This window comes from Neopelma chrysocephalum, unplaced genomic scaffold (assembly GCF_003984885.1).
Source record: "Neopelma chrysocephalum unplaced genomic scaffold, ASM398488v2 Primary Assembly neopelma1_138, whole genome shotgun sequence".
NCBI lineage: Eukaryota > Metazoa > Chordata > Aves > Passeriformes > Pipridae > Neopelma > Neopelma chrysocephalum.
Window position 1 is genome coordinate 2,898,218 of NW_020897800.1, and position 20,965 is coordinate 2,919,182.

Sequence of the window (20,965 nt, forward strand, 5' to 3'; positions counted from 1 at the left end):
CCCCCCCCGCCACCTGCGGCTCCCAAAACTGACAGCCCCCCCTCCCTTCGCCACCCACCCTGCCCGGCTGTCCTCGCCGGGAGCGGGACCCCCCCGGGGAATCGCCCCTTTGGGACACGGAACGGCCCCCTGTGCCCCATGCGCCGCTCGAGGTTTGGTTCCCCGAAACCCACGTCCTGCTGCCACCCGCGTCCCGCTGGCCCCGGAGTGGGATGCTGTCGCGCACGCCCCCTCCCACAGCAACAGAGGGCAAACTCTGGGGAGCCCCCCACTTTCTGTGCTTTATACCCCACAACCTGGACTCGCCTCCCAGTGATCTGGACAGGCGGCTGACCTGCCCCCCCAAAACCCCAGCACTGCACCCTGTCTGCAACCCCATCCGTGCCCTTTGGAGTAGACCCCAGTGGCACAGAGCTGGGCAGAGGCTGGGCAGACAGGGCTGACAGCTCCTGTCACACCAGCCCTCCCTGTTTCCCGCAGGAACCACCATGGATCTGGTCCTGGAAGCTGCTGACCAGCACTTGCTGACGCCCTACGTGTACCCCACGGGGTGGCCCGAGGGGGAGCCCTGCCGCCAGCTCCTCAGCCTCTTTGTCATCACCAACCTGGGTGCCCTGGCCCTCTACCTGCTCTTTGGCACCCTCAGCTACTACTTCATTTTCGACCACGAGCTCAAGAAGCACCCCCAGTTCCTAGAGGTGGGTGCACACCCCCATGTCACCCTGCTCACCCGGGCCCTGTGGCACTGCTGAGCTGTCAGTGCCCCCCTCGCCGTCCTCTGGGGTGTCCCTCTCGCCATCCTCTTCCAAGTGCCACGTGCCAGTGTCGTGGTGTGGGTCATCCCCACTGTGTGTCACAGCCACCCCTCTCATCCCTGTGGTGCCCGTCCACGCAGGGTCCTTGATCATCCCTGACCAGAAACAAGCGCCACGACACACTAGACCCAGCACCTAGCGTGAGCCCTGTCCTGCCCCAACCTGTCCCCACATGGAGCAACCTGGGATAGAGGAAGGTATCCCTGCCTATGGCAGAGGGTGGAACTGGATGAGCTTCAAGGTCCCTTCCAACCCAAACCACCACCAGGGATGTCCACCCACCATCCCGACCGAGGGATGGCCACCACGCTGCGGTGGCACAGATGCCAAAGTGCCCGTGGCAAAGGGGCGGCCAAAATGCCGTCCCTCTCTACCTCATGAGGGGCACTGGGGCTCTGGGGTGTTTGCCTGACTCCCAGCATGGCCTCTCCCCCCGGCCCCTCTCCTCTGATCCCTCTGACCCCCCAGAACCAGGTGCGCCGGGAGATCTGCTACGCGCTGCGCTCCCTGCCCTGGATCAGCGTGCCCACGGTCGCCCTGTTCTTTGCCGAGGTGCGGGGCTACAGCAAGCTCTACGACAACATCGAGGACTCCCCGTATGGTGAGACACCTCCCCCAGCCCCCTGCCAGGGCAGGACCCTCTGCCCACTGCCTGGCTGGGCAGCGTGCCCAAGAAATCCTCCTGGGCACCCCCTGCCCCATCTATTAGTCAAAAACTCAAGTCCTCTCCAGGCTGACACGAGGAGGAACCCATACACCCTTGCTCAGGGTCGTGCCCTCCCTGCTTGGCAAACTCCCCCCTCCACAAAAGAGATCCTTCCCTTCTCTGGGCACAGCTCCTGAAAAACCAGTGCCTGACTCGCTTTCCCTGAGTCACGTGAGACTGTCTGACCTTCTCACCACATCTCCTGTGTGGGGCGAACCCTGACACAACTGGGGTGTGTCTCCCATTGCACCTCCCTGACCCCCTCCTGGCCCCTCTTGATGCCCACACGTGCCACCTCTAACATCCCTGTTCCCCCAGGCTGGTCTGGCGTCTTCCTCAGCATGCTGTCCTTCCTCTTCTTCACCGACATGGGCATCTACTGGATACACCGGGGACTCCACCACAAGCTGTTCTATAAGGTATGAGATGGGATGGCAGTGGGATGGGGTGGCAGGCTCTGGACAAGGGTCCTTGCCCTGCTCTGGGGCCGTGTCCAAGCTGCTCCTCCCAGGGGTGGGAATGGTGGGTTTGACCTGGTCCCCTCACCTCGGTCCACAGTGTGATGGGAGCTGAGATGGGAACGTGTCCCTCTCTCACTGTTTGGGTGGTGATGGCTCAAGGAGTGGCCCATTGGGCTGTGAATCTGGGATTTTAGGGGATCACTCCCCCTGAAAGGGGCCACCCTGACGGCACACCCTCTCCTTGCAGCGCTTCCACAAGCCCCACCACCTCTGGAAGATCGCGACACCCTTCGCCAGCCACGCCTTCCACCCCGTCGACGGCTTCATGCAGAGCCTGCCCTACCACGTGTACCCCTTCCTGTTCCCCCTGCACAAAGTCACCTACCTGGGCCTCTACATCTTCGTCAACGTCTGGACCATCTCCATCCACGACGGCGACTACCGCGTGCCCCGGTTCCTGCGGCACGTCATCAACGGCTCTGCCCACCACACCGACCACCACCTGTACTTCGACTACAACTACGGGCAGTATTTCACCCTCTGGGACAAGATTGGCGGCTCCTACAAGAGCCCCACGTCCTTTGAGGGCAAAGGCCCCCACGACTACTTGCGCAAGCTCCGAGAGAAGGACCCCGGGGCACCCAACGGCCTCCCGGCCTCCAAGAGTGAGTAGGCTCCCCCTGGCCTGCCCCCTCTCCAGGATGACGTTCCCTGGCTGGATCTTGTCCTGTTCCTCCCTGGCCACTTGAGGCTGTTTTCCCACGGACAAAGAGCCCCTGTCCTTGATGGTGTGACCAGCGTGGGGCGATTCTTGTTGAGCCCGACCCTGACCCCAAAACGGCCTCGCTCTGTACCACAGATCTGCCCTGTTTTCCCTGTTGCTTCCCTTCCCAGCTACCTTTGGATCTCTGCTAAGGTCCCCCGCCCTGCTTTAGTGCTGTGCTGCTGCTTTACAACGAGAATAACATGGCACAAATAGAACAATAACGTGGCACAAATAGAACAATAACATGGCTCGTGGCAGGGTCCCCGTTCGTCTGCTGTTGCCATCGTGGAGTCCATCGGGACAGGCCGTATTTTGCAAAAAAAAAAAAGCTACTAATGCCCACCTTTTGGGGGTGTTGTGGGTCCTCCTGATGGCTCCTCGATGAGCCAGGGCTCCGTGGGACTCCTCGGCGGGACTCGATGCGCTCTCCTCCTTCCTCCCACCTGGGGATGCCCCACGGGGTGTGGATGGGACACATCCCAGAAACAGTCCACCTGTAGGACAGAGGTGTACTTTGAGTCATGCAGGTCCCTCGAGCTCCCTGAGAACACTGAGGGAGAGGGAGGAGGAACAGATGCCTGGATGTGAAGGGCAGGGGCTTCTCCTCACTCAGGGGTTTGTGGCTTCCCCTCCTGAAGGCCCTGTGTGTTTCCTGCTGGAATCTGGTCCCCCTGGCTTTGGGTTCGACCCATGTTCAATAAATCTCACTTGCCAACTTGGCTGCTGTTTGGTCCCTTCCTGTGGAAGCCTGTTTCTCCCCTACAACACCCTGGGTTGCAGCAGGTATGTGCAGCACCCCCTCCCCTCTTTATCTCAGAGGGATTGGGGACAATATCCCTGAGCAGTGTCCCCATCTCCTTCTCCTGCAGAGGGACTCAACCCCTCTACTCTGAGGGTGTGGATGAGAGCCACAGAGGCCCTGCTGACACCCCTGTATGGCTCAAAGGGGGTGAGGTCCTGGCACTGGCTGGGCAAAGAGCGTATGGGGGACACTTGGCTCCCCATCCTCCTGCCATGCCAGTGGGAACTGCAGCACAGTCGGAGTGGCCAGAGCCACCTCCACTCCCCCAGACCTCCGTACATGTAACCACGTCCCTGCACAGTGACTCCTGTGCTTTCCCACCCTCGGTCCCCCAGTTTCACCAGCCACCAGAGCTGTACCAGCTGCACCAGCTGCTGGACCTGGTGATGCTCTCCACCCTGTCTCAGCCACTCCCTGGGCAGGGTGTGGCTCCAGGTCACACCACTGCACCTCAGGACACCTATCCCATGTCCTGCCAGAATGGTCCCACACCTGGGCCGTGCTCTGCTCTCCCCTCCCCGTCACAGCTCACTCTCCCCACGTGCACAGGACCCGTGACCTCTGTTTGCTGATTAACCTGGAGCCCAGAGCGCTGCCCAGGGGTCAAGGCCAGGCCCAGATCGAACACAGTGACAACAGTTCTGACCTTGGCCAACCACCAGGGCCTGATTCCCAAACACTAGACCCTTGGGAAGAGTCCTGGACTTCTCATCAACCCATCTTCCCACCTCTGCTAAGCCTAATGCCTGGGTACCCCATCCTGCAGCCCCAGGGTGAGTGGTGACCCTTGGCAGGGGGATCCTTGCAGAAGAGTAAATTCCTATGAATGAAATGGCATCAAACTCGTGGTGCCCAACACCCTGGGCCCCTGCACCCTCCCACAGACCCTCTCCTAACCGAGCACAGCCTGGACTCCCCCGCATTCCCAGCGGGCAGAGGGATGGGGCTGCAGCACCACAGAGCCTGAGAACAGGGAGATCGCGTTCTCCCGGTCCCACGCCTGCCGTGCCAAGGCCCCCAGGACAGAACACCCCCTCCGCGGTGGCCTCGGGGCGCTGTGCCACGGGGAGATGCAGTTCGGCGTGCGGGACCCTGGTGCTGCTGTTGCCACAAGGTGGAGGTGTTGCTCTCGACACGCCATGGCAGAGCTGCACCTGCGTGGATGGTCTTCCTCCTCCTCCTCTTCCTCCTTCTTCTCACCGCCCAACGTGGGGCAGGAGCAGCTCTGCCAGAGCACACTCGTGGGGATGTCCCTGCTCCTGTTCCGTGCCAATCCCCCCACGTGCTTCACCTGGCTGAGTGGATTTCCTCTGAGCCCCAACCTGCTCTCCTTGTCTGCAACAGTCACTATCCCACCCCACAAGGAGTGTTTGCTTCCCTCCTTTCGTCTCCTGCACGACGCTGTCCCGCACACCAGGCAGTGCATGCTCGTGGTGCCTCACGCTGCACATTGAACATCATTTTCAGTGAGACCCTGGGCACAAAAAGTGACACCTGGTGTGTGAGCACAACAGTCAGGTGGCTCTGGTGACAGCCCTGAGCCCTGCAGGAAACCTCTACAAACCACCATCCACTCCTGATGAAGGCTCTGAGGCCAATGCCATGAGTGGGATAAAGTCTTCAGCATCCCTGTTTTACTCCCTGACTCCAGCAACACACAACAGGTCCTTTAAACAACTCAATCCTCTCTCTGCATGAGGCTCTGTGAGGGATGGCAGTTCCAGCCCCTCGGTCCCCTAAACCCTCCAGGATCTCTAAAGCTGAGGCAGGGAAAGGTCTCGGGGAAGAGGTGAAGGAAAACCAGGGGGCCAGGGGCTCCTTGCCTTGCTCTTGGAGTTCACAGCTTTTACTGCTGATGAAATCCAGATGGACTTTAAAATAAACTCTGCTCTGTTCTCTCTCCCCTCTACGGCAGGAGACGGGTTCTCTTTTCAAGAAACAAAAAATACCTTTGGCAAAGGAAACCTGTGTTTCCCTCCACAAAGAAAGAGCCATTCATCTGCAAGAATTTACCAGGTTCACCAGAGAGCTCCTTGCTGGAGCTCTGTCCTCGTGCCCACCACAGTGACCTGGCTGGAGGGAGCCTACAGGGGGAAAAGGGGATGTTTCTTGCTCAGAGCACCAAGCAGAGGCTGGGAGGAGGACAGTAACCCCCCCATGCACCCATTTCCTCCATTTAGAAACTGCTGCAAAGCCAGTTCCTCATTTCCTACTATTTCTTGTTCTATTCTTCCTCTGTGCCTTGTTTTTGTGTTCTCTTTGGGTCGTTCTCACCACGTCTGCTCCATAGAGAAACTGGCTACAGGGATTCCCACACAATAAAACTCCCTCATTGACTCTGCCCTTACCCACAGTGACCTCCAGTCCTCCAGAGGGACATTACACCGAGTCAAGACCTCTAAAAGCTTTATTAGGAGGGCTTATAATTGTATTGACTCGATAATTGAAATACACTAACTGGGTTTCTAGGTGAAAGCACCTCGGGGAAAGCTCTGGACAACATTCCTGCTATTAAAGCAAGTGAAATAAGGGGGAGCAAAACTGCCTCGGGGCTGTCCATGGGATTTACAAGCTCCCATTCCTTCACTGCTGGGCCACATCCTTTTTCTCTGATGATTTCCTGATAGCAATAGAATTTCTGGAATGGTGCAGAGGAACCCATCAGTCTGTTCTCAGCACCTCTGAGACACAAGAGGCTAGAACTCAGGTTCTCAGCAGCAAGACTATGCCCAAATAACCACCTCTGGTTTAGAGAGACAAGCTGGGGATGAGCAACAGGCACAGCCCTACTCTCCTGTCATCTTCCACAGTCATTTGAGCCTCAAATCCCTGTTCCCCCCTCCCAAGGCACACATGAGCCCCTGGGAGGGACAGGGCAAGTCACTCTCTGGAAGGGATGCAGGAGAGGTGCCTCTCCCAGCCTGCAGAGGCAGCAGGGGAATCCCCACATCTGTGAGTCCAGCACTTTGGGCTGCCCCAATAAATCAAAGCTGTGGCCACTGGCATTGGTCCTGCACAACCAGCCATGCATTATGTTCACCATGCCAGGGAGTTATGAGGGCACAGGGGAAAGTTACCTGTGCCAAATGTTTTATGGGAAGCACAAAGCCCTGGGCAGAAAGAGCCTCTCCCCTGGCACAGCTCAAACCCACCTGACCAGGTGCAGAGGTGGGAGAGGTGACAGGAGGGCCTGGAGGGACCCTGAGGGTCTCTGGCTTCTCACTCCCACCAGCAGCCTGGGTGAGACAACACTCACCTTCCCAGCTCTGCCCAGCTGAGAAGATGGCAGAAATTGAGATAAAGATGCCTAAGGGCTACCAGAAAAACACCATGTGAAATCATCAGTGCCTTTTCCTCTCTCCTCTTGACATCCATCCACACCTTCACCTTCCCCTCCACAAGCAGACACAGCTCTTTATCCACTCAGCTCACCCTCTCAGCAGCAAGGACCTGAACCCACATTACCATGGGTCTGTGTTTCACACCACTGTGATTCTATCAAACCCCAGCCTGGACACTTGCACGGGCAATTGTGCTGCTTCCCACTGACCCTGGGGTGTGTTAGGCCCCCGTCCTGGGCTGGGTGACACAGGAAAAGTACAGCAAGGCTTTTTTTTTTTGGAACACCTCTCTCATCCCCCAGAGAGAAGCAGTTGCAATTGGTTTTATTTTGTTTGAGTTTATTTCACAGACTCCCAGAATGGTTTGGATTGGAAGGAACCTTAAAGCCTATCTTGTTCCACCCCCTGCCATGGGCAGGGACACCTTCCACTAGCCCAGGTTGTTCAGGGCTCCATCCAACCTGGCCTTGGACACTTCCAGGGATGGGGCAGCCACAGCTTCTCTGGGCAACCTGTGCCAGGGCTTCCCCACCCTCACAGCCAAGGATTTCTTCCTGATATCCAGTCTAAACCTACTCTTCATCACTCTGAAGCCATTCCTCTTTGTCCTGCCACTCACAAACACTTTCATTGACTCCAGCACGATCTCATTTACTCCGTCACAGTTTCAATTGCATTCGCTTGACTCTGGCGGCCGCTTCATTCCGCTTTTTTACTCCGTTTGACATAAATCAACTTGAACTTATTTCGCTCCTTCGAGGGGGGGGAGGGAGGGGGAACCCGAGCATCCTCCGGAGAGGAGCCGGCGGAGGAAGAGGGAAAGGGAGAAGGAGAGGAAGAGGGAAAGGGAGAGGAGGAGAGGGGAGGGGGCCCGAGCATCCCCGCGGGGGGGGGGGGGGGGGGTCTCGGCGGCAGCGCTGCCCATGCACATTCTCTCCGGGCGGCGGCGCGGCTCCCGCTCGGCTCCGGCTCCGCTCCGCCCGGCCCCGGCGGCACGAACATGGCGACACGGAGCAGAGCCGGGGCTGGCCGGGCCGCCCCGCTCCCCCTGCGCCTCCTGCCTCTCCTGCCGCTCCTGCTGCTGCTGCCGGCGGCGCCGGCCGCCCGCTCGCCGCTGCTGCTGCTCCGCTCCCCGCATCCCCCCGCCGCATCCCCCCCGGAGCCCCCGCGGGGCCGCCGCGCCGCGCCGCGCCCGCCCGAGCCCATCCAGGTGTACGGACAGGTGAGCACGGGGGGACACGCGAGAGCCGCCCCCGCAGCGAACACCGCGTCCCAGCACCCCCTCCCCGCCCCATCCTTCCCTCGGGTGAGCGCTCGGGGGGATGCGGGGAGCGGGGGGCGCAGCGGGTCCCGCGTGGGGAAGGGTCGGCGCGTCGCTCGCCGGCGGCTCGTTCGCTGCTCCGTTCGCGTTTTTAGGGTCTGCTGGTCCCTCCCGCAGCCCGGCTCTCCCCCAGAGAACCATCCCGCACCGGGGGCGCCGTCACATTTCGCGTCTCTCCTCGGCGCTCCCCGGCAGGATGCTCTCCCGGCGGGAGCAGCCAAGGGCACGCGCGCAGGGATGCGGGGCCGGTCATCCCCGCCGAGAGCGAGTCCCTGCGGCCGGGAGCGGGCGGGAGGTGGGCAGCGGCGGCTCCCTGCTGGGGATGCTCGTGAGGAATGAACATCCCTGCGCTCGGAAGGCCGGGCAGAGGGAGCGTGACTCCGGGAGAGGACATGGCTATTCGTGAGGCACCGTGTCCTTCTCCCTGAGAAGGGCTCCGCTGCGTGTCTGAACCATCCTCCACTGATCCTTGGAAAAGAGGGGGAGAGGAGTTGCTCATCGCAGGGAAACCTAGAAAATGCTATTTCTGAAAGTATTCGGGCTCGATTCACTGGCAAGTTTTGCTGCCAGGACCATCAAGGCTCCCCCTCACCCCCTCTTTTCCAGGCAACCATCACTTTAGGGGTGATGAGGACTTACACTTGGACTTTTGGGTGCCTGCCATGGAAAGCTTCAGCCTTGAAAAGTCTACTTTATTTTTTGAGTATCCACATGCTAGACTACATTGCACTGCCCTACTTGACCCTCCTTGCTAACACTGTGTCCCCTCACGTGCCTAAAATGCTGCTGGGGGAGGAACCAGCCCATGGAGGGACAAGGCACACTCAAGGAGAGGCTTTGAGCCTTCAGTGACATCTGCATTTGCCTCCTTGGGTAGTGCTTTCCCTCTGGGTGCCCTATAATTCCCCCTTTTTGCTACTTGTAGGATAAGAAGGAGCCAGTCACGAGGCAGGGCTGGCCCTGGAGCTGCTGGAGGGGCACACACAGGGCTGGTGCTGCTCCTAAAGCTCTTCTGTTCCCTTGTTTAGGGAAAAGCTGTTCCTCCTCCCCTTGAAAATCTGCTTCGCCTCCTCTACCTCCTCAGCGTTCGGCTGTTTTTAGCACAACACAGCTACCCCATTTTAGAAGAGAAAACCATGACACTTGTCTCTCATCTACAGAAAGACATTTGTAGCACTTTCCCTTCTGTCTCCCCGTGGCTTTCATCCAACCCACCTGCCAGGTAGGGCTGCTTTGGCAGGAGCAGCCTCTGTTACCTGGACACGGAGCTGCAGACCCAAGAGGGTGCAGCAACCCTGTCACTATCCAGGACAGGACTAATAGGAAGCAGTGGGAGTTCAACAGTTTGCCACTGTTTGGGCTTTTCTCACTGCCTTAAGCTTTCAGGGGGGATTTGCCTGGAATGGAGCTGCTTTTGCTGGCAGCACAGCAAACAGAACCTGCTCCTTCTGCTGCTTCGGGGCAGGACACATTAAAAAAAACCAGATATGTCAGCAGGAAGAGTTGTTTGTCACTACACAACAGTTCTCCCAAGTGCTACAGGGCTTTAAATCAGGGTCTGCTTTGATAAGAGGGACAAGAAGGAGCCCATGTGTCCCAGCCTGTGTTACAGATCTGACCACACAAATTACTAATACCCAGTAAGCCGGAATGCTGTGCAGCTCAGTGCTCGGGGGTCTCGTGCCTTGTCACAAGCATCTAACAATCCCCTCCTCCCCCAGGTCTCTGGCACTCTAATCCCAGCAGAAAATCATGCAGCCAAAGCAGTCCTCTAGCAGGGACATCATCCTAAGGGGCAGTGCTTGGACTGAGTATCCTTGTGCAGTCCCTTATCTGGGACACATCCTGCTCCTGTGGGTTTGGCAGGTCACTTGGCCATATGCTGGGCACTGGCTCATGCCTGAGACTCCCTGCCCTTCTCTGGCTCTTGATTACAGTCCTGTAACAGGCTCGTGGGACAGCTCAGAGCCCAGGCTGAGCTCAGAGGTGAAGGAAAGCACCTTCACCTTGTTGCTGCTGTGGGTGATGTCCCCAGGGCACCAGAGGGCACCTGCTGGAACCAAGGAGGGGAAGGAAGTCCGAACCCTTTGTGGCTCCTTGGGAGCCAAACACAGCTTACTCAGCATCATCAGGAACAGGCTCAGAGCCCTCTTGCCCTAAACTCCAAAGACACAAGCACAGGATGTTACTTGGATTCTTCACCTGGATCCTCACCCACTGCCAACTGCATCCTTGCCTGGCTGGCTGCAGCAAAACTTTTGGGATCCTCAGCAAGTAACAAGAGCAGCAGCCTAAACTCCTGTGCCTTTGTGGCTTCTCCTTGTTTTTTCTGACTCTGAAGCTGCAACAACCAAGAGACCAAACACACGACTCCGGAGACCGTCAGCTCGGAGACAGAGCGGGTTTTGTTCGCTCGCTCGGCCTTCACCTCCACGGGACTCTTGGGGAGGGTTACAATGGACAGACTGTTACAAAGCAGGCACTGACACGAGACAGGACTTTTCTGGGACACCACTGACAGCAGAGAAGCATCCCCAGGGCAAGACAAGTGCTGCCTGCAGCCCCTTGGGTGCTCTCTAAACCCCTTCCAGCAACCGCAGCACCGCACCCTGCCCTCCTCTTCCTGGCACAAGCCACTCATCTGGAGCCCACCCTCCTGTCCCCTAACAGCCTCTGTTCTCTTGCCTACACTCAGACCTGGAGACAGGGCTGGGCTCCAGGATTTCACATTTCCATGGAACATCCCCACCATCCCACATAAATCCCGTCTCCTGGGTGAAAACCAGCCGCAAACGGCATCGCCTGCCAGGACTTTGCTCAGTGCAGCAAACAAGGAAAAGGAAAGCAGCCACTTTGGCTGCCTACGTGTGTGCAGGGTCCAAGGGTGTTCTGGGACTGTGGGGAAGGCTCTGCAGGGACTGTCATGTCTCAGCCACAGCAGACAGTGAGGAGAAGTGTTGGGGTAGGAGGCCAGCCTGGGCCTGCTGGTCCCGAGGGGTGAGAGAGGGGAGCAGAGTGACCAAGAGCATTCACACTGCTGAGCTGCTAATACGGGTCTAACCTTTACCTGCAGACATCCCTTTCCCTTCTCTGGAAGGGGTTTATCCAAAGCCACCCCCAAAAGCATGCAACTCACAAGAAATCTTTGCCTTAAACCATGCTGGGATAAAAGATATCTTATCCAACTGCTGCTGGCTCCCGTGGCAGCCAGTTCACCCTCTGTGCTGCCACTGCAAGGACTTGAGTCTCTCCCCACACTCATGACCTGTGCAGGGCCATCAGCTCTGTGCCTGCCCTTCCCCTGAACCAGCCTTAGTGCTGCCCTAACATCAGCTCATCTCTTCCCCTTCTGGGGGGAACTTACTTCATTGCTCTCAAGCTTCCTGTTTCTTGCTGATAACCCCTCCTGCCTTTGAGGAAAACCACCAAGTCTTCATCATTTCCAGGCTATTTACTGTGACACGACCTTTTACCAGCCCACCACTTGACCTTGACCCTGCCCACCCCTCTGTGCTGATGAAGACCTCAGATAACCTCCTGACAACATGCAAGCTGGCAGGGAGCCTTTCTCCTTCCAGAGAAGGCAGAAAGTGCTTCTCAGGGTAAATGCCATCCAGCCCTGGGAACGCTGGATCAGTCACGCTGCATCGGAATTGAACCGTACTTAATTTTGACCTAGTTTGCCAGAGCCCTTCCCACAATAGACTTTAACCTTCTGGAGGTGCTGATGGCACAGCCCAGCCACATCCTTCCTTCTTCATTTATCACATACCCCTCCCCATCTCTGTGTCTTTCCCAGTCATCCTGGGAGGGCTCCCTGCTCCCAGCACTCGCTCTTTTCCCCGAGCTTGCCAGGAGACACGGATCTCTGGAAGCCACACAGTTCCTGCTCCTGGCACCGCGGTGGCTGGGAGGGGTATTTGTGTTTTTTATCCATTGTTTCCCCTTCAGCAGGTTCCTCTCAGATCGTGGTGTCCCAGGAGGCATCACTTAAGCTTTCCAGAGCTGCAATCACCAGCTCATGGCACACTTTAGACCTCTCCTGCAGCCTTGGTTATGGGGGAGTGGATTTCATCAGCACTTACCCAAATCTGCTGGGGCAGCCTCCATTCCCATCACATCCCTCCCCTCTGCCAATTTAGGAGAGCCCATTTCCAGGACCATCTTACTAAGAGGCCAGGTTATTTCTGGTTGTTTCTGGGTTCCCCCTCCCTTACCTTTCCCTTTCTCCTGGAAACAACAGCTAAGGGAGAGCTCTGTTGGTGTAGCAGAGAGAAAACAGCCCCGCGAGCAGACGATTCCAGTATTAACAAAATTAACACAGGCCTGGCGCTCTCCGAAATGAGTCACCCGTGTTTCATATCAATGATTTCAGACCCTGGCATTTTCAGTCCAAGCCACAAGCAGCGCCACGGCAGGCACAGGCTGTATTTTAAAATATCATGGCAGGGCTAGAAACAGATGCTCGGGAGCAGAGCAGAAGGTACAGTAATGAAGCTTTAGTGGGAGCACACGGGGAACGCGGCGTGCCGGGAATGCAGGAGCCACCCATGACACTCATCCCCGAGGCTGGGCTATTGCATAAGCCTTGCCAGGGGGGAGGCAGAGGAAACAGGGACAAAAAGGCCTGGTACTTGTCCGCTGAGGCTTCCAGTGAGCTGGAATGATGAGGAGCGTGGTGAGAGCACCTTTCCTTTTAAAGCCCTGTGCTTTGCTTCTGACCCCTTCCAGCAGTGGCTTTCTTTAGCCTCATCCTCATTCCCCCAGCTACTGGGGACAAAATGTTTAGCCCATCCTTCTTCTGCAAGCAGCCCTGAAGCCAAGATCTGACCTGATGGCAAAACTTGGTTTCAGCAGCCACTCACAGCCAGAGGCCCCTTGTTCTCTGAGACCCTCACTCACCAAACCACGGTAATAACCTACTATCTATTCAGAAATTTCCTAGGAACAACTTTTTTTTTTACGGGCATCCCATTTTCAGTTGTGTAACCAGGATGGGAAAACACATAAGTGATGCCTAGGAATCTTTATTCTGCACACCCCCAATTTTACAGCATCGAGCCTCAAGCCCTGAGCAGTCACAGTACGTCTCCCCCTGATTTACCACGAGCTGTGGTGCCAGGCCTATGGCTGGAGCATTAATCCCCAGCAAAGCAAACCCAGAGACACACACAGCGAGCTGCCAAGCCCACTCCACACCAAGAATAGCCCCTAATGCTGTCCTGTCACTTGTCACCACTGTTAGCAGGCACACAGTATTTCTGCTCGTGGCTCGTCACAGCCAACGGCGCGATTTCTGCACGGGGAAGTCACACTTCCCACGCAGAGCAGCTCTCTTGGGGGCTCCAAGGCTGGCATTTAGAGTCCTCTGGTGATGGAGCAGCTCCAGCAAGGTGCCCCTGCCAGAGTCACTCATCTCCTGGGCAGCTTGCACCGTGCTGGAGCCCGGGGCTTTCACTAACGCTGCAGTTTGTCACGAGCCGGGGTTTGAGCCACCTCCGCAGCTAAAATCCTGCCCCAGCCTCTCCATCTGGGCACGAGCAACAGAGGGGGATGTGATGGAAAGGGATGCTGGCATTTAGGCATTTCAGGTGCCAAAGAGTGTGGATCAGGGCATTTCCCCCAGCCCCAGATGCTTGAGGAGCTCAGCACTGCACACCTACCAACAGTCATCCCCTCCCTGGGCTCAGCAAGGCAACACTTCCATCTCAGCATCCAGATGACATTCCATCTGCCAGCACTCAAGCTCCAGCTGCATCCCTGAAGCTCATACCTGCTCTGGGGCAGCAGCTCCAGGGGCTGTCTTCTTCCCATCCCATTTCTGCAGGGCATTCGTTTGTCGGAAGATGCTGTTAACAAAAAATAAATACATAAGCGTGAGCAAAGCTAGCAGCATTAACTACTTTAACCAGAGCTACAAGCAGCCTCTGCTATGTCTTGGCTCCAGTTTTCCCCTCCTGGACTTCATTTGGCACCTTACATATTAGGAGGACAAATTAGAATTTCATGCATATTTCATATACACTTAATCACTTGGCAAAGACCAAAACACTTCCCCATTAAGTGGAATTTATGCTAAACGCTGTTTCCATTAGGCACCAGTCATTGCTTGTTCATAGGTTAAACCAGTTCCCAAGGAAGGTTGGGACACTGTCAGGGGAGGCTGTGACAGTGGGCTCCTGCCAAACGAGCAGGCAGGGCAGGGTTCCTCCTGTCAGGGCTAAAAGAGCCTTATTGCAAAGCTGTTCCACAAAAAACACCCTCATCAGCAGGACACGAGGTGCCTTTCACCCAGGGCACACAGGGCAGTGCTGCTGCCTCAACAGCAAAGACTCAGGGTCCCATTTGTTGCTCCCCTGAGCCATTTGGGTCCCCACAAAGCTCTGAAGGGCCAGAGCAGGGCTGCCAAGCAGCAAACACAAACGTGTGATGCTCCTAAAGCTGGGACACTGCTGCACCAGCCCTTCCAGGGGGACTTACAGCATCCTTGTGCCGGCTTCTCCTTCCTTACACCCTTTAGTAAGATGCTCCAGCAGCCCTCAGCTCCTCCAAACCTTCCTGCTGAGCTCTCAGTGCTGCTCTTCCTCCCTCCTACCAGGAACCAAACCTTGCATGTGTCCAATTTGCCTTTATATAGGGACTCTGCCCTAATCAGGCTGCCTGAGTTCACATGGCTTCTAAGGAGTAACAAAACTCACCTGGCTCCCCTGAATCCAAACACGTTGCCCCTGTTTTTTGGGTTACACTGCACTTTCCAGGTCTCCCTGCTCCAAGAAGGGGTCTCACTGTCTCCTTTAACTACACTTTCCAGGTCTTTCCACTCCCTACTCACTGTCTCCTTTAGCTCACAGGATAAATAGCTGCAGAGGTTTACTGCTGAGGTTAAAGCAAGGTGCAGATAGGAGTCTCCTTTGGTTTTATTGATTTTGAAACTCCTGGGGTCAGATTTCTTGCAGTAAAAAAATAGAAAAGCGCTATTAAAATTGACATGGAGGTTGTAACAAGCCCCTCTTGGCTGAGGGGATCTACAGGGCTAAGTTTTGGGGTTCCCAGCTGTGTCCGGGCTGAGGTCGGGCACAGCCGGGAACCCAAAAAGAAGCCGCACCCGAAATAACTAATCGAGATGTAGGAGATTCAAACGGGGCTATCCTGCTTTCAAAGGAGGGGAGAGGGCTTGGGAGCACAGAACTGCCGTGGATTCCAGACCCGAGGCAGTCTGCCGGCTGTCTCAGTGGGCAGCAGCAGTTCCTCCTTCTCCGCCCTGTTTCCTTGCATCCTCAAACAGCGTCGCTGCTTTTTTTCTTTTTTTTTTCTTTTTTTTTTTTTCCGTCGGGCACGCAGGGCTGCTGCTGCTGCCTCGCTTTGTAGCTGGTGCTGCTGCCTGACCTAAATCTCTGCCGTGTTTGCCCGGTGGGGGGATCTCTGCCCGGGCAGGCGGGGTTGCAGCCGGGGGCACCCACCCCGGGAGCATCAACCCCGGGGGCTGCTGGCTGGTGGTTTTTTATTTGATTTTTTTTTCCCCACCCCCTTACGTGAGCCTATTGCATAAGAGGGATTTGGGGGCTCCTGCTTTGCCTTGCCCCCCTTTTTCTAGAATAAAGACCTTGTTTTTCCCCAAGTGTTTCACTCGGGCGCTGGTGGAGGTTGAAGCAGCCCCTCACTACGTTCCTTGCTGATCGCGGGGTCAGCGGGTCCGCAGGGCATCAAGCCTAAGAAGGGCTTATCCCTGTATTTTTACAGCTTCCCAGGGCCCTGAGCTCAGGGGTTACCAGCCATCAGCTGAGCCGTGGTGTGTGCGAGGGCTCAGGCACGCACGTCCTCTGCTCCAGGGGCCGGGGCACCGAGCTACGGCCGCTGCTGAGCTGCTTTTCCAGCAAGGCTTGGCTGTCTCTGCCTGCTGGTGACAGTCCCTGCCTGCTGGTGACAGTCCCTGAGGGTTTGCCCTGCACCTCCAGCTCCCGCTGTGGTGATGCTGTCACAGCTTCCCCATAGAAACCAGCCCTTTGGGGCCGGAGCTGTCACAGCCCTGCCAGAAACAACACACCCGGGAATAACGGGGTCACGCAGGACTGTGTGTGTGCTGGAAACACAGGGTGGAATCACAGAGTATCCTGAGTTGGGAGGGACCCACAAAGATCAAGTCCAGCTCCTGGCCCTGCACAGACACCCCAACAATCTCCCCCTGTCCCTGAGAGGGTTGTCCAAACACTCCTGGAGCTCTGGCAGCCTTGGTTCTGTGCCCACTGCCCTGGGGAGCCTGGTCAGTGCCCAACCACCCTCTGGGGGAAGAACCTTTCTTAATATCCAACCTGAACTTCCCTGACACAGCTCCAGCCATTCCCTGGGTCCTGTCCCTGGTCACCAGAGAGAAGAGACTTTGTTTCCATGTGGCACTTTTGCCTCGTCAGCCTGGATTTGAAAACACTTCTCAGCCCTTGGTTTTAGTTTTCATTCTCATCATTCCCCCAAATCCTGTTTCTCTGAGGAAGAATAAAGGAAAACTAACCTTATTGGGCACATCCTGCCAACATGTCCAGGAGAGATGCTGCCTTGAATGAGTTTCCCCAAAGTCTGTGTGTTTTCCAAGCGGGTATTTGCTCTCTGAGGGTCCCTGTGAACGAGGCTGTGGCTCAGGGTGCCCTTTTCCTTGGCATTGCAGGTCAGCCTCAACGATTCCCACAATCAGATGGTCGTCCACTGGGCAGGAGAGAAGAGCAACGTGATCGTGGCCTTGGCCAGAGACAGCCTGTCTTTGCTGGGTCCCAAAAACAGTGATGTGAGTAACACAGCCTGGGGCACCTTCTGGGCTTTTGGGCCAGGCAGGGTGGTGGTGGCTGCTGAGCTTCAGCCTGACCTGCTGAAACAAAAGAAAGGCCTGTGAGTTTGAGTTCAGAGGCACAAAATAAATAATTCCATATCTCCTGTGTTGCCCTGTGGGTTCAAAGCACGCTCAGGAAATCTCTAAGGCTTCCCCGCCTTGTAGCTTGATGATTTTTTTACCAAATCTGCCAGAAGGGAAACCAGAACTTTGCACTCCTCACTCTGGGGCTTCTCCATTGCAGGTTTACGTGTCTTATGACTATGGGAAGAGCTTTAAGAAGATTTCGGAGAGGTTCAGCTTCGAGGGGGGGAACGGCAGCGAGGTGGCCATCGCCCAGTTCTACCACAGCCCGGCCGACAACAAGAGGGTGAGGGGGATGTGGCACCTGGGACAGCCAAATCCTTCTTCTCCACACTTTGCCCTCCCAAGGGCTCCCCTGGGTGTGTGCCTTTGTGGCTGCTGGTGTGATCCCTGCTCTGACCTCCTGCTTTCCCTCTTCCTTGTCTGCTCCTCCACTCCCAGTACATCTTCGTGGACGCCTTCGCCCCGTACCTCTGGATCACCACCGACTTCTGCAACACAGTTCAGGGCTTCTCCATTCCCTTCAGAGCAGCTGATCTCCTCCTGCACAGCAGGAACCCCAACCTCCTCCTGGGCTTCGACAGGTCTCATCCTAAAAAACAGGTGAGCACTTCTGCTGAGGTGGGAAACCAGCATCCTGCCTCTGTGACATTCCCCTGGCCTGTCACATCCCCCACAGCTGAGAGTCACCCTGCCTTGTGCCAGGGCCATGTGGGTTCATGCTTTGACTGTTCAGGGTGTCTGATCTCGGATTGCTGCATGCAGAGCTGTCCCAGATTGGCCAGGACACCCCTTTCCCTACAGTCTATCTGGTTCCTGGGCTCTGGAGCAGCAAGGATAAAGTACCTCCAGGGTGGTTGCCTTATTTCCCATCCCTTTTCCTTCACTCATGCTGTTCCTTCATCCACATTGCTCCTGACTGTGTTGATCACCCCAAATCTCGTGGTCACAACTCTCCCCAGAGCTCTGGCAGCCGAGGCAGGATGACCTCTGCTAGTGTTTCATGTGGGCATGTGGTTTGGCTTCGGACCTGGCACAACAAACTGCTTCCTGAATACAAACACGTCTGTTTGCCCTGGAGCCATTGGCTAAAGACTGTAAATAGTTACAGCACCTTCAGGTAGACACAGGCAGCATAAGGAAAACCTGGAGGTGAAAGAACCAGGGTAAAACACACACAGTCTGTGCTGTTTCCAGTCTGGTCATAGCAGGGTGTGTGCTGGGATGCCTTCCAGGCATCCAGGGATGTCAGAGCTGGGCAGAAGGAAAAGGAAAAGATCCTATCACTCCTCTTGACCTTGACATTCCTGATGCCTGCAGATTTGCAGCAGCAGCATGTCGCTCAGCTTGGGGGTTTCTCACCTCTGAGGGGGGTGTGAGCTCTGCCCAGATATTTCCCCTTGCCGTCGCACTCCACAAGGACATTATAGCAAGTTAATTTTATTTCTGAGTTACTGTAAAATCAGGTGGGGTCAAGAGACAGTGGGAAATCCTTCTGGACAGATTAAAGGACAGTTTTTTTCTGTTGGGGTTATTCTGCTGCTGCTAGAAAGGTTGCTGCTGCTCCAGGAGCTGCCACAGAAAGAGAAGTCATGAGACTAGTGATGGATGGATGCAGGTCTGCCCTGCCTGAGATTGGGTCTCTTTAGAGGTTGGGTCTGTTTTTGTCCTAATCCCACTGGCACCTTTGTCATTGCACATGACATTTCAAATCCCATCTTTGTCATTGCAGCTCTGGAAATCCGATGATTTCGGCCAGACCTGGATAATGATTCAGGAACACGTGAAGTCCTTTTCGTGGTACGTATCCCACCCGTGTACACCCAGCTCCTGTCTCCTCTCATTCCTCACCTCTTGCCTCATTTGCTGCCCCGTGCAAAGCAAGGAACCAGGCACCAAGGCGTGCTCCAGCCCTGTCCCCTGCTCCCCTCACCCAGCAGGGACCCTGCGCTGTGGGGATGTGGCACTGCGGGGTGACAAGGAACAGCCACCCACGCAGACACCCAGGGGTGCTGCACATTCCCCTCTTGAAAAGGGACACCCACTGCCTTCTGCATCACTCTGTGAGCACAGAGGTGCCACCACCGCCTCGTTTGTCCTCCCCAGGGGGGTTGAGCCTTACGACAAGCCCAACACGGTGTACATCGAGCGGCACGAGCCCTCCGGGGCTTCCACCGTCATCCGCAGCACCGACTTCTTCCAGAGCCGGGAAAACAAGGAAATAATCCTGGAAGACGTGGAAGACTTCCAGCTCAGGGACAAATACATGTTTGCAACCAAGTCTGTGGTGAGTGTGACATGAGGAATTCACTGCTGAGGGGGAGGGTTGGTGATTTGGTACAGAACTACCGCGGCCACAGCGGGGCAAGAGCGTCTGCCAGGGGTGATGCTGCTCACTGCTGCACCTCACAGCTTTCAGACCTCACATTTGGCTTGTCACAGAGGTGTCACCAGGCTGCCTGCAGCTGCCATATCCCCCTGGGCTCTCACTGCCATGGACAAAGCAGTGCCTGCCCCTGGCACTCGAAGCAATGGGGTTTCCATGCTCCTGCCTCCTGGCAGCCTGGGCAGAAGTAGGTCAGCCTGCAAAGTGCTGGGACCCGGGGAAAAACCACAGGATGCCTGGGAAGGATGTTCGGGGTGGGGGTGGCAGGGGAAGGGGGGATGTGGCTCTGCAGCTCCGTGGTTGGGAGGCCGCTTGTCAGAGAAGATTATCATCAAACGTGGACTGGGTCCAAGTAGCCTAATGTGCTGCAGCCTGGAAAGAAAGCTGGATTTCCAGTTTGCTTTCCTAAGAAAAGAGGATGTGGGTGAGCAAAAGCATCCCTATAGCCAGGGCTCCCCTATAATTTTTACAGTTCTTGACCAGTTTCAGACAAACCTGAAAGAACAGCAAGGAAGTGTTTGTGCTCTCTCTGAGGGCAGCTCCTTTCTAGATGATCTGAAACACGACGCCAGAGGGATAAAGTCCTGATCCTTCTAGAATTCAAGGAGCAGTTTTCTAGCGTTGCTTTCCACCCCTGAGTGTTTAAAGAAGGAACCTTTTCCGTTTAGGGGTGACTGCTTGCAGAACCACACCGAGTTTCCTAGGCAGTGTCACCTCCAACCACCTGAGTGGGCACAGTGGTGCCCAGCACTGGCAGGGGACGTGTTTGCAGAGCAATTTTGGTTTCTCAGGAGTCTCTCTTGCAGGTAGTACAGCCTGTAACTCCCAGGGCCTGGCCCCCTGGCGCTGTGCCCGGTCTGTGGTTTGCAGGAGATTTTATCTGGGCTTGTTGGTGGTGTTGGGTGAAATGCTGGAGGTGGTTTGTGCCTCTGCAGAGAAGCCTCTGGGCTCGCAGGCAGCACAAGGAGAGTTTGAACTCAATTTGGGGGTTCTTTGGAGCTTTTTCTGCTTCTGGAGCACTCAGGGGTCACAGGGGGAAGCACGTCCTGCTGTCCCCTGCAGCTCTAATGACTGGTGTTACACTAAACATCAGTAAAACCACCCAAGGCAAGACTGGTGGGAAACACTGAGACAGAGGGAGGCTTGGCTGCAATCCCCTGAGTTGGAAATTACAGTCTCAGGTCTGAAATCAGGCACTTGCCTCAAACCTGGGCTGCAGCAGGAGCAGCCCTGGGGAAAGGACAGGCTGGGTGGCAGAGGCTCCCAGGGCTCTGACTTCTGCTCCTTTCCGTGGGAGGCACAGTTGCTTAGCGATAGAGAGCCTGGGAAAAACCAGGCCGCTTATTTTTGGAGCCTAAATCTGGGTTTAGGTTCTTACAGGTTCTGCCATCCTGTACGAAATAGGTTGCCCCCCAGCTTTTTGCTCTTTTGGCTTCGCGCTGGCGCCTTTCATTTTGTGCAAATC

General features: G+C 56.2%; 2 protein-coding genes across 2 annotated transcripts in view; both read left to right on the plus strand.

The window, feature by feature from the left end:
* Positions 1–405: 405 nt before the first annotated feature.
* On the plus strand, positions 406–3,464 carry SC5D (sterol-C5-desaturase). Its single transcript, XM_027699526.1, has 4 exons — positions 406–698; positions 1,284–1,416; positions 1,840–1,940; positions 2,230–3,464. Exons 1-4 carry the CDS (start codon positions 489–491, stop codon positions 2,653–2,655), a joined length of 870 nt encoding a protein of 289 aa, XP_027555327.1. The 5' UTR covers positions 406–488; the 3' UTR covers positions 2,656–3,464.
* A 4,555-nt stretch (positions 3,465–8,019) lies between these two features.
* SORL1 (sortilin related receptor 1) overlaps positions 8,020–20,965 on the plus strand; it is a 44,736-nt gene continuing 31,790 nt past the window's right edge. Inside the window, exons 1-6 of the mRNA XM_027699520.1 lie at positions 8,020–8,113; positions 16,872–16,988; positions 17,275–17,400; positions 17,556–17,717; positions 18,847–18,914; positions 19,221–19,401. Coding sequence (XP_027555321.1) covers positions 16,899–16,988; positions 17,275–17,400; positions 17,556–17,717; positions 18,847–18,914; positions 19,221–19,401 — 627 coding nt within the window. The 5' untranslated portion in view covers positions 8,020–8,113; positions 16,872–16,898. The remainder of the gene's footprint in view (positions 8,114–16,871; positions 16,989–17,274; positions 17,401–17,555; positions 17,718–18,846; positions 18,915–19,220; positions 19,402–20,965) is intronic.

Coding starts and splice junctions, on each gene's coding strand:
- SC5D (XM_027699526.1), top strand. CDS start 489: ATGGATCTGGTCCTGGAAGCTGCTGACCAGCACTTGCTGACGCCCTAC. Junction 699..1,283: donor AGCACCCCCAGTTCCTAGAG/GTGGGTGCACAC, acceptor CTGACCCCCCAG/AACCAGGTGCGCCGGGAGAT. Junction 1,417..1,839: donor CATCGAGGACTCCCCGTATG/GTGAGACACCTC, acceptor CTGTTCCCCCAG/GCTGGTCTGGCGTCTTCCTC.